This window comes from Battus philenor, unplaced genomic scaffold (genome assembly GCF_028537555.1).
Source record: "Battus philenor isolate CCGP_79_NKW_IND1 unplaced genomic scaffold, ilBatPhil1.0.hap1 SCAF_2, whole genome shotgun sequence".
In the NCBI taxonomy this organism is placed as follows: domain Eukaryota; kingdom Metazoa; phylum Arthropoda; class Insecta; order Lepidoptera; family Papilionidae; genus Battus; species Battus philenor.
The window spans coordinates 4,141,529-4,157,257 of NW_027181682.1; the positions used below are offsets into that span (position 1 = coordinate 4,141,529).

The window sequence follows — 15,729 nt, forward strand, 5'->3', positions numbered from 1 at the left end:
ACACGAATAAGCCATATTTCAAGTCGAATTATATAATAATTTTACTTGTTAATTATAATCTATTTTGACTGCAGCTTTTATAGCTTAATTTTAAACAAATAGCTTTTACATCCATTTTCAATCACTCTAGACTTCAGGTATTAATATTGGGCTCATCTAGTATTCTTCAACGTACACTATATATCATCCAAGGTGGATTAAATTATTCAAAAAAATTAGAAATCGGAAAATTTCTAATTCTTACTTTATCAATTAATGATTTTTCCTTCTTTTGCACCACTTAGAAGTTACATGGTGCATCTGTGTAACTCGGGAACACTATCTTCATTCCTCCTGTTGTTGTTGTTGAGAAAGTAGTCCTCGCTCCATAATTGTTGCTGTCTTTTGCGCTACTTTTGTAACTTTTGGGGTTGAATTTTTCTTCTTTCTTGGGTTTCTTTTTTAAATGAGCTTGTCTACTGTAGCACTTGTCGGCGTTCTTCTTGTTAATGCTTTAACCTGTAGCATATGATTGCGCTGGTTTCTTTCGTGGTAAAACGGTTTTTAGTGTCTACCAAGATTCAGTTTGTCCTTGTCGACGTAGGCGAAAGCGAATCTCGCGTAAGACATTATTCGCCTTACACAAGACATACAATTATTAAACACTGTTTTGTAAAGTAAACCGCATGCCTGTTCCATACAGAATACTCGTATTAATAAAATTACATGGTGATTTATACACCCTCCAGAATAATATCATAAAGGGTTCTGACGGTCGCGCATATAGAAAATTTGTGGGGACTTTCGTCGGAGTCGATTTCTTTCAAAGCGTGGTCGGGAATTACAGGTTAACAGTAATATAGATGTATATTTTCTAGTATAGCAGCAACAATACTATAGGAATATGTAAAGAAAAATCTATTACCAGTTTAGACCACTGATCTATAATTACCCTGGTCGTAGGTGTTTTTTTTTTTGAAGTCATCTTTAATTCCAGAACATGGTACAGACCGTTTATAGATGTTAAAGCTTTAAGTGCGACTGTATAGCAAACTTGACAGTAAAAAAAATTCAAAGGCTTCACTCCCATTTTTAATGAAATAGGACAGACCGCAAATAATAATTAATTTTAATATTTAGCAATACGAATTTTGAAAACAATTTCTCTTGCTCTATTATCATTACATTATTTATTATTTCTGAAAGCATTTTTGATAGGGTGTACCATACATTAATTGATAGAAAATGAGTTATACATTCAGCTTTTTAATAAAGATTTTACACCTATAACTAATCAACCTATATAATATATTTAACTCCAATCAAAATACTGTTTGAGAATTGTCGTGTATAAAAAAATTATTATAGTACATATTTTTACTGTATTGTAACATGTCATTTAGTTACTGTGTTCCTTTGGTATTCCTTAAAAATATATATTTTTAGTATTATTACAACCAAAGTATCTATACTTCAAAATAATTAACAGCGCCACCTAGGAAATATTCAGAGAACTAAAAAACCCTACTGTCAAGGTTCGTTTCTAAGATATATAGTAGATGGAGACAAAATCATATAGTTTCGCAATTATGTTACAATTTTGTAAACAAAATTATAATTAAATAAAAATTGTTTACATCATGTGAATACCTGAATATTTTCGACGCTTTGAAAAGTCCCCAACCAAAAATCCTCGATGTTCTCCGGAAAGTCGCATTCCTTTTCAGGATCAGGGCTCAAACATGGTGTTCGTGTTTTAAACACTAATATAAGGCCTCCGTCTTCTTCCTCTGGTCTCCAAGCACCGCACATGGTTGCCACAGTTCTTTTAAGAGGATCGTCAAATGATAATTTTAGTTTTTTGGCCGGTACACCGTCCTCTATCATTTCACCACTTAATTTCACACTAGATTCCGACATTTTTATATTACTGCGAGGTTGTAGTCGCGAAATTAATGCTTTATACGACTTTTGAAAGAATTGAAAAGAAATGTACCTAGTCATACGTGTTAAGCACAGTAATGTTTATACTTTGAGGTTATGTAAACAATATTTGTGAGTAAACAAACGTACAAATTCTAATCACAACACTGACTAAATACCAAAAAGACTTTAAAATCCTTCAAAACTACCACATATGAATAGCAGAAAATTGAATGTAATTAGACGTTCAGCTTCACTATATTTACACTATTTTCATCTAAAAATATCCGTATCACTAAAAGCAAAAACAACGACTTAAGTCATCAAACTATAATTATTACTAAATTCATAATTTTAACAAAAATATGAAAATAAGTTAGCACACCGCTCACACAACTTTAATATTTATTTACATAAATTTAAAGTTATAGGTTACGATGCGGCATCTACCTGTCAGTTGTTAAAACTCGTGGTTATGGACACTGACATCTGACAACAAAATAAAATGTTGCCATATTTATATACAATATTAAATTTGTGGTGCAAACAATTTATATCATATATCTTTTCGACGGAAAATGGTAGGACGTCAGAAGATAGAAATACATAAGCAATACAATCAAAGCAAAAATCTTTGGTTCGGTTGAATAGAAATAGAACATTTTAACCTTGTTAGCTTTTAAGTCACTGAGTTAGTCAAAACATTACGTTAAATGGTGGTTTTTAAAACGGTATTTTCTGTTTAAACGGTTTATTCTGAAAATGGAACACAAACGTTTTTAAATTTTTTGTGGATGCAAAAAAAATGATAACTTTATGAAAAGTCGATCGCAGATATCGAATATAATTATTCTCTGTTGAGACAGACACCCCAGTTTTTTTATATTTTTTAATAACTTTAGGCTATGATAACACACCCCAGTGCGTTTTTAAATGAAAATTAGAAGTTTTTCATGAAAGAAAATTTACCAATTGTAATTCGCATACATTTTTATTAAGGAAAGTCGAGTTATACTACAAAAAGTCACTTATAATTGACCTCATAAAATATTTTTAATAATAATGATTTTTGTTTTCTTTATTCCCTAAATTAGATAAAAACTTAACCCAAAAATAAATTATACTAGGCACAGCATGTCTTTTAAACTGGATTACATTTCATATAATTTTAACTGCAATTTTTTCAAAAACTATTTTGAAATTATGGAATAAAAAAATAATATCTGCATTATTTATTTGCATAATTTTCTTCTATTGTAAATAAATAATAAAATACAAATTTTCATTAGATAAACACTTTCAGAAAATATTCTTCCGCCATCTAGCCAAAAATCATGTAACGAACTTCTATTTAATAATAACGTTGGGGCAACACTGTGCTATCTTCGCTTCATTTGTATAGATGGCGCTATAAAAAACGTGGTTGATAGATTGACGCTAAACTATTGTCTTAGTGCTACATTAGCCGTTATTTTTAAGCTACAAAAAGAAATTAAAATACTGTAATGTTTAATGAAATTTGATTTTGGGTTTTAAATAAAAATACGTGAATAGTATGACTAGAGCCTTTCACTGTATACATTGAAATAAAGAATTATTAACGACTATGTGAGAATGTTTTTTACTTTTTGACATAAAATATCATACGTAAGTACATATTTTTGGTAACGATAACATTTATGTTTGAATTAGTTTGCTTATCAAAATGAAATTTGTGGAAAAAATTGAATTTTGTGGAATTCTTTGTATTTTTTTTAATTAATATCGAAATTTATCGCTATTCAGATATTAATTGATTTTCAAAGACAATAATTTTTTTTGTGAGTATTTACATAACGATGTTTAATTAATTACTTATATATATTAAACGTGAAATAATTGACAAATTTCCTTTTTAATATTATATTTATTTAATTTCTGGTAGGTTTTATAACTTTAATTTTTAATTTTTACAGTTTTTATTTTGAATTTGTACACTTATTAATATTAATTGTATTTGCATTATTTTTTAGCTTTTTATTATCATTGGAATATTTACTATTTCTTTAATGAAATTGCTATTTAGCTGTTATCTATAAATAATTAAGATACTTGAAGTCCTTAGTTCCGTATTGAATTTTAGTGATCGGTAATATTTTAATAACTGGATAAATTTTAATAAATAAATAATATTAATTTCTTTTACTTAATAGTCTACAATCTGATGCCTGTTTTGTTATATAAATGTGTCAAAACGTAATGGTTAAGTTTAGAAGTTTAGCAGTATGTAAATTGGAATCTGTCCTATACCATTGATATAAACGAAAACTGTACGGAAAAACTGACTTTGTTATTGCATTAAACAGATATTGAAAAAGTAATGCAAAGAAATGCAGAGTCGGTCCGGTACACGGTAGCCTCATCTTATTTCCTCCCGTGGGTGTCGAATGAGGAGACGGGAGGACCAGTTTCACAGACCATGGGCAGCTTCCTCTGGGTACCATAATATCAAACTGCGATCGCCAACCCGCCTGCTAAGCGTAGAGATTAAGGAACATCCCCACAAATTATAACTACAGTTGGCTTCTAGTCCCTGGCGAGTCTTTGGTTATGACTAGACAACAAAACAGGGGATATTAAGAATCCCCGGTTTCTGCCGGCTACTATATAAAATGAGCATGTTACGGTCTACCGGCAAGCTTTCACCCGACATTTTTAAGGATTTTCCGAAATCCGTAGAGAGGAAGAGGTCACAATAAGTATTAAATCAGGTAGCATATTTTACTTACGGGAGGACCACCAACTGTCCCAGGGAGGTGTCGAGTTTCTTTTTAACATTATGGTTGGATAACTAATACTCAGGATAACCAAACGGTATTCGTTGATGGTCATACAGGATTACACCCTGATCTCGACTCATTTCGATGATGAAGTGAAGGCAATATATGACAACATTGGTAGAGCCATACGCGCCTGCAAAACCTACTACAACGTTTTTATGAGGGATTTCAACGCAAGACTTAGCATACGTGGCGGAGCCAAACTGCGAGAGGAGTAATTCAGTGTTTGTTAACAGAATTACCTGGCTTCATACTTAAGAAGAAGAGCCTCTTTACGATAAACTGCTTCTTCGACCTGGAGGAGCCTGGACGATTTGACAAACGAATATATATATATATATATATATATATATATATATATATATATATATATATGTATATATATTTATATATACATGTGTGTTCGCCTTCTGTAAAATCTTTTTTTTTTTTATTTGTTGCAATAGGGCTTTGTATTTTTGAGATGGATCTAAAAATTTCTAGGATATTATTGCTGCATTGTTTTTTAATAATTTTGGTGATAATCATTTTATGCAAAATTATACGCGCCCGCCAGTGATACCGTACGATATTATAGAATCTGCTGCGGCGTCTGTATTATATACTTTCAGTTTAATTTGACAGAATTTTGCTAGCAACTCTAGTAATCTTTCCCAAACAGCATCAATGTAAAGTCCACAATTTGATAAAGATATGGGTTAAGGTCGACCTGTCCTATAGTAGTATTTGATGTGTGAAGTTATGCTGCTAGCCGATTTAGGCTTTGTACAGCCTCATCGAAAATGAGTGCGCGGTAACAGGAGGTCCGTGGACTAAAAACTTACGCTGGGTGATTGTACGCCAGTTACAAGGAAATTATTACCAAATTACACGAGATATGATAAACGATAAAAAAATCCAGAATGTATAAGAGATCATTCCCCAAATCTAACTCGAACGAGCAGCATCCAAAGGAAGCTCCAAAATACCGCAATGCCGTACGAAGATCTTTGAATAGTGTGTGTTGCCGGTGATGATTTTCGGATCCGTGACGGTCACAAATAAAGCAATGGTGGGAGTTAGCTCGGAGTTTTGTGAGATCAAATCAGTAATAAAGAGATACAACAGAAAAATCAAGTACACTGACGTAGTTTACGAACTACGTCAGTGTAAGAGTTGTCCGTCTTAAGTGGCAGTGGGCGTATTTAAAATTCATACATACACTAACTATTTCCTTTTTACTACTATATTGATTTACGTTTTTCGACTGACGTTATTATGATAATATTTGCTTTATCAATGCATAATATACGAGTTATTTCAAAAATATGATCATAAAATATATTAGCTTCATTAAATTTAAACTTATTACGCGGAAGGTATGTTCAATATGTAATTTTATCTATACAAGAATTAAATCGAAATATTTTTGTTAATAAAGAAGTATATATAAACGGACATACACGTTTATTTAGACAAAAATAATATTAGTTTTGAATAGCATTATCATATTTAGACATGGGTGCTTTTAATTTAATTACGATATCTTTTTTCATTTATATAGTAGGCGCAATAGATCTTGACCCTTTTAGCAAAATGGGCGACGACGTACAACCAAGCAGCGTAACATACGACATCAAGAACGCAAGAATAATATTCAGTCAGTACGTAAAAGAATATAACAAGCAATATAAGAACGATCAAGAATATAATCGGCGTTTTAAAATTTTCGTTAAAAATCTCGTGGAGATTAATAAGAGAAATAAGAATAGTCGATCGCAGATCTATAGTATAACGAAATTTGTTGATCTAACTGAGGAAGAATTTGGAGCGAGGTATACGGGGTTCGTCGATAATATTGGAAGGACTAATTTCGACAATGAGTCCATACCCGTGGAATACCTATTAACTGACACGGAAGCTCCCGAAGAGTTCGACTGGCGGCAGATGGGGGTTGTCGCTAACGTCAAAATTCAAGGGGAGTGTAGCTCTTGCTGGGCGTTTGCTGCTACTGGTATGATTATCCAAAAGAATGCTGTTATTAATTCATTCATATTCTTCTCCATTTTAACTTCTGCAGTTCAAAAGAATAATGCCAGTAGAGCTCAATTGGATAGAAATACAATGAAATTGTGCTTCTCTATAATTACATACTTTACCTTAAAATAGATCTATGACGGTTTCAAACGCTTTATGGTTTAAGAAGATTCCATACACTATCAATTTTGTAGTTATAATTTACAAAAATATCTTTGGTATATTAGTAAGAGAAATTGGTTTTCATGTGTATTGTCATGTAAATCCTAGATAGGCAGTAGGATGTTTTATTAATGTTTGCTTGGTGTTTACTTCTCAGACGTATTTGTGATGACTTTGATAGTGGTTGCAATTAAAAACAAACTGTAGGCTTGGGTAGGATTCCGCTAAGTGTATCGTCGGTACAGATATGGGTTGGTCACGTGAAGGCGCTGGATGCGGTCAGAACTAGACTGGTTACCATGGTCTCTACCGTCTGATATGATGTTCATGTATTATTATTACCTTAATGTGTCTCATTACAAAGAAAAGTGTCATTCATTTGTTTCAATCTGAAGCACGACCGTGCCATTATTCCAGTAAACGAACCAATTCGTCTATTTAAAAATCTATTATTTTGTTCGGTAAATGAAACAAATTTAGAACGGTAGAGTATTTGACGTTTATCTGATTAGAGTAAAAAATAAATTTCTTTGAAATAAATTATGAATACGTGATAGTGATATTATAATGTTGTCAATCATCTTTTTTACTGTCAATATTTCTATTGTGTTTTAACAATCTTCTTATTATTACAGATGATCCTTTGATTTATGACGAAAATTTCCGCCAAAAAATGTCAATTTTAAATATTTTTTTTTATTCAGGTGTAGCAGAAAGTCAATTCGCAATGAAACACTCGAAGCTTATTCCGTTATCGGAACAGCAATTGGTAGACTGTTGGAGCCCAGGCGGCGGATGCCAGACTGGCAGTATCCCACATTTAGCACTTGAGTAATACAATATTATTATGTTATTAAGCAATACTCCTTCGAGGCTAAATATTTTTCAAGTAGCCACTTCAAAACCGCCTTGCTAGGAAACGTGAGGTAGCCTTAGTTGGACCGTCGAAATAGGCAAGGTGGTAAGATGTCGTTGAATACAGGCAGCGTATAACCGGCCATCGTCGTGATCTTAGCGGAAGTCTATGTTTTGCAATGGTTGACATGATGATTAAGTAATGCGCACCAATAGTAAACACTGTTGATACATACTGCTATAGCACAAGTACAAAAACTCTTTATACGAGAAAATTTAAAGTTTAAGGAATTTTTTTCGGTAAATTTAGTCTCTTTGTGTTTGTAAACCTAGCAGTGTATGTTGTATTAAAAGGTAAATTTAATAGACAAACAATTGTAACTCAACTTCTGTAACTCAATCATGTAAATCTATCTTATTGATAACTCTTGTTACAGTGGCATTGCAGAAATGGGAGGTTTCATGTCTTCTCAGGATTATCCTTACATAACTAAACAAGGATCCTGTATGTTCAAATCGGACAAAGTAATAGTACAGGTGAAGCGAGGGTACACAGTAACAGTACAAGATGAAGAAGACTTGAAGAAATTAGTCCATCAGAATGGTCCCCTTGCGATAGGTGAGTTGATTATTTTCTACTACAACTAAACTTGGATTACATATTTCTCAGTACCTTGAATCCGTATCCGTATCCGTACCAGTGATGACTTACATCCTCTAGGACATGGTGGTCCACTTCCGGCCTTACCGGTAAAATCACAGTCTCTCAACGAATAAAGGAGAAGACTATACTATATTGTTTACAAGGTCAAATAAGGAATGGGGTGATCTTTAGATGAACGAAAGTAGCTGTCATAGCCCAGTGGATTGGCAAGTAGAAATGGCAGCGAGCATGCCACATAGCGGGCAAGATATTACTACTGAGGCTTTAAGACTCTAGAGTAGAAACCAAAGACAGGCAAGCGCTGGACAACCTCTTTGAAGTCGACAAAGAATACCATAATCAAGCTGCTTCCAACCGGTCCTGTTGTAAATCTACTAAGAAGCCTATGTTGCATTGAAACATAGACTCTGAAATCAAAATATATTTATAGCTATCGAAGGGTAGCTACTATTCTCGCTACTAGACTTCGGATCTGGTATTTTTCTTGTATTGATGCTCTATTTTTTTGGAAACATTCACTCCTGCCCAAGTCGCGTTTGCTGATTTCGGCGGGTAGAGGCAGTAGAGCGCAGAGGGCACCTAGTCAAAGACCTTATTTAAGGTAGCGAAAATCAAAAGCCCATAGAGGAGTCTTGGCTCCAGCTGCTTGCTCTAGCACTCTATTGATACTGTTTTTTTTTTACATTGGTCTCTTAGCCTATTGTGACCAGTTCTACGATCTAGAATCTAAGATATAATGAAGTGGTTTCTTTTTCAGCTCTTTATGCAGGCGGATCTTTCAGTTCATACAGAGGTCGTGTATTCATGCCTAATGAAAGGGATTGTCCCGCTAACGCGAAAGCAAATCATGCGGTGTTGCTTGTCGGATACGGTGTAGGTAAGATCAATTTATGAGAAATTACTCGGCGTAATTTTTAAAATACGAGTCTCAGTTATAATGTGGAAATACTGCCTCAAAAACGTACTCAGGACTTCAACTAAAGTTCATGTGTGTAAGTACGAAAAAGTTAACATGGCTTTTTAATTTGTTATTGTTGAATGGAATTTTATACGTATCCCAAAGGGTGGAGAGTCGACTTTATTAAGGTCGTCGAAAGCCACTGGATTTGGGGGGCGTACAACAGTTCTTATTGGAAATCTATGGATAATACCTATGTTAAGCAAAGATTATACTTGGGTTAAAAATATTCTGTGTTACAATTTGATAGTAATTACTTAAATTTACATTTACAGAAGGCGGAGTACCTTTCTGGATCATTAAGAACTCCTATGGCCAAAATTGGGGTGAACAGGGCTACATGAAATTAGTGAGAGGCAAAAAAGCATGCTCGATCTTGAGTTATGTAGCGTCTGGAGAGGTCGTTTGATTTTGTAAATATGTTGGATTTTTTTCAAATGTAATACCAATTAATAAAACTTTAGAACATTGTTTAAAAAGAGAGTTTCCGTGTATTTGAATTCAGAAGGTCGACAACAGATGACGCTGTCAAGACTTTTGTTCCTTTAAAACATGTTTATCATGATAATAAATAATACTAAAACCTTAAGCATTGTATTTTTATTTTGAATTGCTTTCTAGTTCCTCTTTATAGAAAGCGCAAATGAAAGGCATCTAGGGTTAAAAATTCGAATTAAAGCATGTGTGGTTTGCTGCAATCGGTCCGGTTAACTTTTCACTTAAAGTTTCCAATTCATTGCTTGCTTTAGTATATGTTTATACTTAATGTCTGGCCAGTCTTATTCTACTATAGTTGCGGCGCTTGATCGTATATTGGTAGCATTTCTTTGGAAGGTAAATTTTCGACGTTTTTATATTACCAAAATACTCGTAGATTTCGACGAAGACACCGGTTAACAAAGACTTGGATCCATTGCGTGAATTCTTTGGTTACTTTCCTCGTATGTAATATTCTTATACATTACCTTTTTCATACGAAAGATGAAATAACGCGTTACAATATGTTATGAGCGTTCCTATTTCATTAACAAGTGAGAAATGTCCTGCACTGTGTCCGCGACGTCTACTTTCGCGATTGGACGGCGCGTCATAATCACAAGAGCGTCTGTAGAGTATCAACTAAATGATCCGCCGACGTATGACAAATGGTCACAACTTAATAGTCCATTGCGGTAGACCTTTGTCCGAGGCCACGAAGTTAGCGAGTAATCAGCGAGTTAATAAAGCTATGTATATAAAAATACATATAATAGAAATAACATTTTACAATGATGTATTAACTTTTCAAATTAAATTAAAGCTTGCAGTTAAATAGATTAAGAATTCAAAAGTACTTTTTTTCTGTTAACTAAACACGTGATTTTCGTTTAAACTGTATTTGTATATAATATTATCATTTATGCTAGCAATAATAATATTAATAATATAAAATAAAATACAACACAGGAGTTATGAAATGGTATAAAAAGATAAATATTATTAATACGTAAAATAGGTAATCTTAGAAGCAAAAAATGCAATAACTATCTTTTTCAATGGAAATTCCCTACACATTAAATAAGTGATATCCTTGTAGTTAAGAAGAGAGATCTAGTAGAGACTGGATGATAAATACATAAGAGAGACATGTTGGATTGAATTCACAAGGCTATATGTTCTACATTTGATGCAAAAGATGTTATGAAATACTAACTTGAATGAATTTAAGTTATTTAGAAAACGGATACTATATAATATTCATTTGAAATAACTTTGAGTTAGCTGTTTACATTTTCTTCCTAAATTTTTAGAAATGTCTATACCTGCGTGTCAGTCCGATATTGTTTCTAATGTATTTCACTTTGAGACGGTCTGGGCCGAGTGTTTTGTTGAGTAGTGGGTCTTATTGTTATTTCGGATAAGGAAAATAAAATGACAATAATAATAATTTTTATTAATTATTATTCTCACTGAATATTGTCAAAGATCTATCGTGGATCAATAGAAAAAAAAATTTTATCGCTTACTAATTCTCGTTTATCTTTTATGTATTCAAAGATGATGCACGTAGACTCCATAGGTATCTATTCAATATGACCCTGAAGAGACCTGGTTTATAATTCTCGGACAAATAAATTGTGTGAACTTATTTCGAAGTGAACGATTTATTTATTTTTAGGAAAAATAGATAAACTAATTTTGTGGTCATATTGTATGTATTTTATGGTCGTAACATTGTCAGATTCTGCTGTTACAACAATAAAAATATTTGTAGCGCGTGAACTGTCAAACGTATGAACTTCAAGTTTCAATACATTTTTTATAAAGTTTTTTACTTAAAGAAGCTTTCATTTAGCATCTTTATAGTTATAAAGTTATAAAGAATGTTATAAAAAAAGATAAGTGATGTCGGAAATGTCTCGTAGTGTGACCAGGAGAAACAACGATTTATTTTTATTTAAGTTGATTAAATAATCTTCTAATATTATTCGACACTTATAAAAGAAGAAAAATGTATGATTTTCGTAACATTCCATCCAGGTAATAAAGCAATTTTAATATAGTTCTTTATTATGATTTAAGGATGTGTGTTCAAAAGTTGTTATCTATTAACAAATCAGTGAAAAAAATATTTTGGAAAAAAAATTAACTCTGAATATAATCGTATCTACTGTTTTGTTAATGTTGTAGATTTTGATTAATAAAATTTGATATGAAAGTTAATGTGTGATCATATAATATAAAATTACAATGAGAAACAAACTAACAATATATTTATTTATTATTAAACTTTTTTGTAATTTTTATTAACCGTAGAATGATTTATCTACTTTAATAAATCATTGTAATGTTTTCTATAATTAAAAAGACTATTACCTTGTTCTGCCTTTTCATAATGTAACTAACAATAAATAGGAATGTAAAAAATAAATACTTCCATCTAATCGCTATTTTCATGGCCACATCAAAAGAAATGCGTGCTCGCGGAAGACGTTAGAAAACACTTGTATTAGCGGTGGTTTCTCCGGACATACGTCACGGAGAATCCTTGTAGCGCGAATGTGCAGTGTACTGTCTTCTGTTTTCTAGATTAATGTGCTATTTGTTTGAAAGTGGATTTAAACAACTTGTTTTTTTTTCTACACTGAATTGTAAAATGACATCTCTACCTGTAGTGGTGACAAAGATCTTTGATAGATGGGGCCATTTTTTATAATTTGATAGTTATCATGAGCCGTAATTGAATACGTATTATTAAAAGGTATTAATTTTTTTACAGAAATTATGTTTACTCATTACTAAACTTGAAATATACTTCTTATCGCGAACCGACTTTAGTAGACTACGGCTTTGTCCTTCTAAAAAGACGCTTAAGTCCCAACAGTGGGTGCAATATAAAACTATCGTATATATCAGGTAATAAAGTGCAACTTTTTATAGACAAATTACGTCAATTTTTTTATGAGTCTTATGGTGTTAAAGTAACATTGAAATATTTTTTTTCGAATTGAGACTAACTAAACGTAAAACTGTAGTATGATTTTACCAATATCGTTATTTTGTTAACAAAAATTAAAAATATTATTAGTTAAAGTTCGGGTGAAGTTTTTTCCGGATAAAAATAACAAACTAATTAGTAGGGTTATGGTGAAAAATAACACTGCGTTTTTCATACAAACCATATATACGTTTAGAAACATAAATAAAAACAAAATGTCTTTCCCTAGCTATTTAATATTTGACATAAATAAAAAAGGTGTGTAAGGATGTAATAAAAAATCGTTTATCGTATAGCAAAAAAATGTAATCACATTATTACAGATTTTATAAAATACGATGTGGGGAAACTTATTTTATTTGTAAGTTAACGCTTATTTATAATGATCTAAAAAAAAGTTAATTAATTAAATGATGACTCGAAAATAAGTTTTATTTGTTATTATCATGTTAAATTTCGACAGTACGAACTCTATAGAAGCATCTAGCAATAAATAAAAAACTGTAATTCGTAAATTTCGTAAGTAAAATTAAAATGTATTTGTCTAAAAAACATCTCATGAATTTGAAGTGCGTCTTTTTCTGAAATGAATACGTAGAGGTCAATTATCATTTTAATTAGGTGAGCAACGCATTGTCCGGTCGGCTAGATAAACAAAGCGATACGGTGGGCGCGTGTTATGCGAACTTTCGCCTTGTCCGTCAGAATTAGCGTCCGGCTCTAACTATCGGTCCGGGCGCCCACCTCAACCATAAATTAGACGCTGCTTGAACGCTACAAGGGTTGACTGCGTTTCCATTGTATTATTTGCACAATTTTTTTTATTCTTGTTTATTTATTCTATATAGTTACGCCAACAACAAAAAATTATACGTAAGTACTTCTAAAAAAATGGATAACTGTATAAATCTACCAACGCATAATCAAAATAATATAACTTAAAGATGCTAAGATAAAAAACTAAAAAAAATTGTTTTGGTATATCTATAGGTGAAGGCTTTTATAGTTGTATGTTAAATCGTTTTACAATAAAGTCGTCATTGTTTTCAATCATTTAAAGTTAAAAGCTATAGTGGCAAGTAATGTTTTTGGTTGATCAAATGAGAAAGAATATTAACTAAATTAATCCCTATTTCAAAGCTACTATTACATTACAATAATTATATTACTAAAAAAGTACTTTTTAGAATACGAAATAATACAGAATTATATATAGACTGATGTGTAAATTTAAGTTAGAAAAAAAGTAGTCCATACGAGTATTATAATAAATTCGAGTTTATTTAAATTGTATCTAGAATATTTGTTTCAAAAATATGTTATAGTAGACTTTCAAAAATAAATAAATAACTTTTTATATAAACGACTTGTGACAATGGAAACACGACGTAAAGCATGGACCATAGACTTTTAATCAATCTGCACGAGCGGTGCGGGACTGCAAAAATGGCGGCAGGTTAGTTTGTGCGGGTTCGGCTTAATTAAAACCATAAGGAAAACTGTCTGTCGGTCCGTTGCTCTCACTTGTCTTTGCAATTTTTTGGGGACACGTTGATGAACAACCTTTAGTTAATAAAATATATTAGGGTTAATGTAAACGTATATGCTATTATAACATTACACTGTATAAAAGGTATGAATTTATTTTCTTGTAAATAAGATCATAATTTTATTCGACTATGAATTTCATGTCTCATTTCGTGTTATTAAAACTTTTAAGATGTAATATAGAAGTGCCATTTAAACTGTGTATAGGATATTTAATGGAATCAGGCGTTACCTTGCGGAAGTCCATCTTAAATAAGAAAAGGACCAATATTTAGCCATTTTCGCACATGCAACTGCCACCGCCAAATCACGTATTGTGTGTGATTCGCATTGTTTGCCACATACGCATTTATCAGCGGGTTGGCGGGCGGTGCACTTTGTTGCACCACTACCAATGCATGTTCGGAAGTGGCTAAATATTGGTCCTTTTCTTACTTGTGTGTATAGGGTATTTGGTTATAGGCGTAAAAGCTATGCTAAGCGAGCTAAGAGTTGAACATATAGTTCATATGTTACTTGTAGTATGGTACACGCAAGTACATGTATATCATATAGTAAGTATATTAATTATAGTGTACTATCTACCCCTACAGGCTTTATATTGCCAAAAATTATTAGCCTGCCGCATTCTAATAATAAAAATTAATTAATGTGACTTATTTCAGAGTAATAGATGTTAAACGTTTTTTGCCGAGAAATGAGCTATAACTTCTTCCACAATTTTAAATGTTTTGGACCTATAACTAATCATTCCGTATATTTTTTAATTTAATTTTATTATTCATGAGGAGAGTTCAGTGTTTTGTCCGCACAAACTTAAAGAGAATTTATTGTGAATTGGAGAGATTTTATTTGAAAGCACACCACATGGAGGTCGGCGCGTACGTGTTGAAGTCGTTAAATTAAAGATGGCGGACTCTGGCTACACGCGCCGATTGAGTGTTGTTTGAAAATAAAACGAAATAGCTTAGTGGACTTGTGAGAGATTTAATATGAATGCTTCTTGAATACAATCGAATCTTCTTAAGCAAACTTAAATTAAAAATGACTAACATTTAAGTATCATTGTATGGACGTCTGTTTATTTTTTATTTTGCAGGAGAATTTTATTCAATATCTTAATCCTATAGTACATAGTTTATATGTAAATCCAAATATAGGCTCGTTTTGTTGTTATTTTTATTATTACTCATTTATAGTTGTTACAAGTAATAAATGGATAATACAAATGCATAAAGGAAGGATATCGCAGTAAATATTCCAGCGGAATATTAGGGAATAGAATAGAATTCGCAAAGAAAATTGCAACTGCAAAAGAAGAAATTGC

The 15,729-nt window shown here is 32.0% G+C and overlaps 1 protein-coding gene across 1 annotated transcript; it reads left to right on the top strand.

The window, feature by feature from the left end:
• Nucleotides 1–6,296: 6,296 nt before the first annotated feature.
• LOC137922534 (uncharacterized) lies at nucleotides 6,297–9,785 on the top strand. The gene is made up of 5 exons (XM_068765594.1): nucleotides 6,297–6,714; nucleotides 7,604–7,730; nucleotides 8,192–8,373; nucleotides 9,176–9,295; nucleotides 9,652–9,785. The coding sequence occupies exons 1-5, from the start codon at nucleotides 6,297–6,299 to the stop codon at nucleotides 9,783–9,785; spliced, it is 981 nt and encodes a 326-aa protein (XP_068621695.1).
• Nucleotides 9,786–15,729: the final 5,944 nt, after the last annotated feature.

Coding starts and splice junctions, on each gene's coding strand:
- LOC137922534 (XM_068765594.1), top strand. CDS start 6,297: ATGGGCGACGACGTACAACCAAGCAGCGTAACATACGACATCAAGAAC. Junction 8,374..9,175: donor GAATGGTCCCCTTGCGATAG/GTGAGTTGATTA, acceptor TTTCTTTTTCAG/CTCTTTATGCAGGCGGATCT. Junction 9,296..9,651: donor GCTTGTCGGATACGGTGTAG/GTAAGATCAATT, acceptor TTACATTTACAG/AAGGCGGAGTACCTTTCTGG.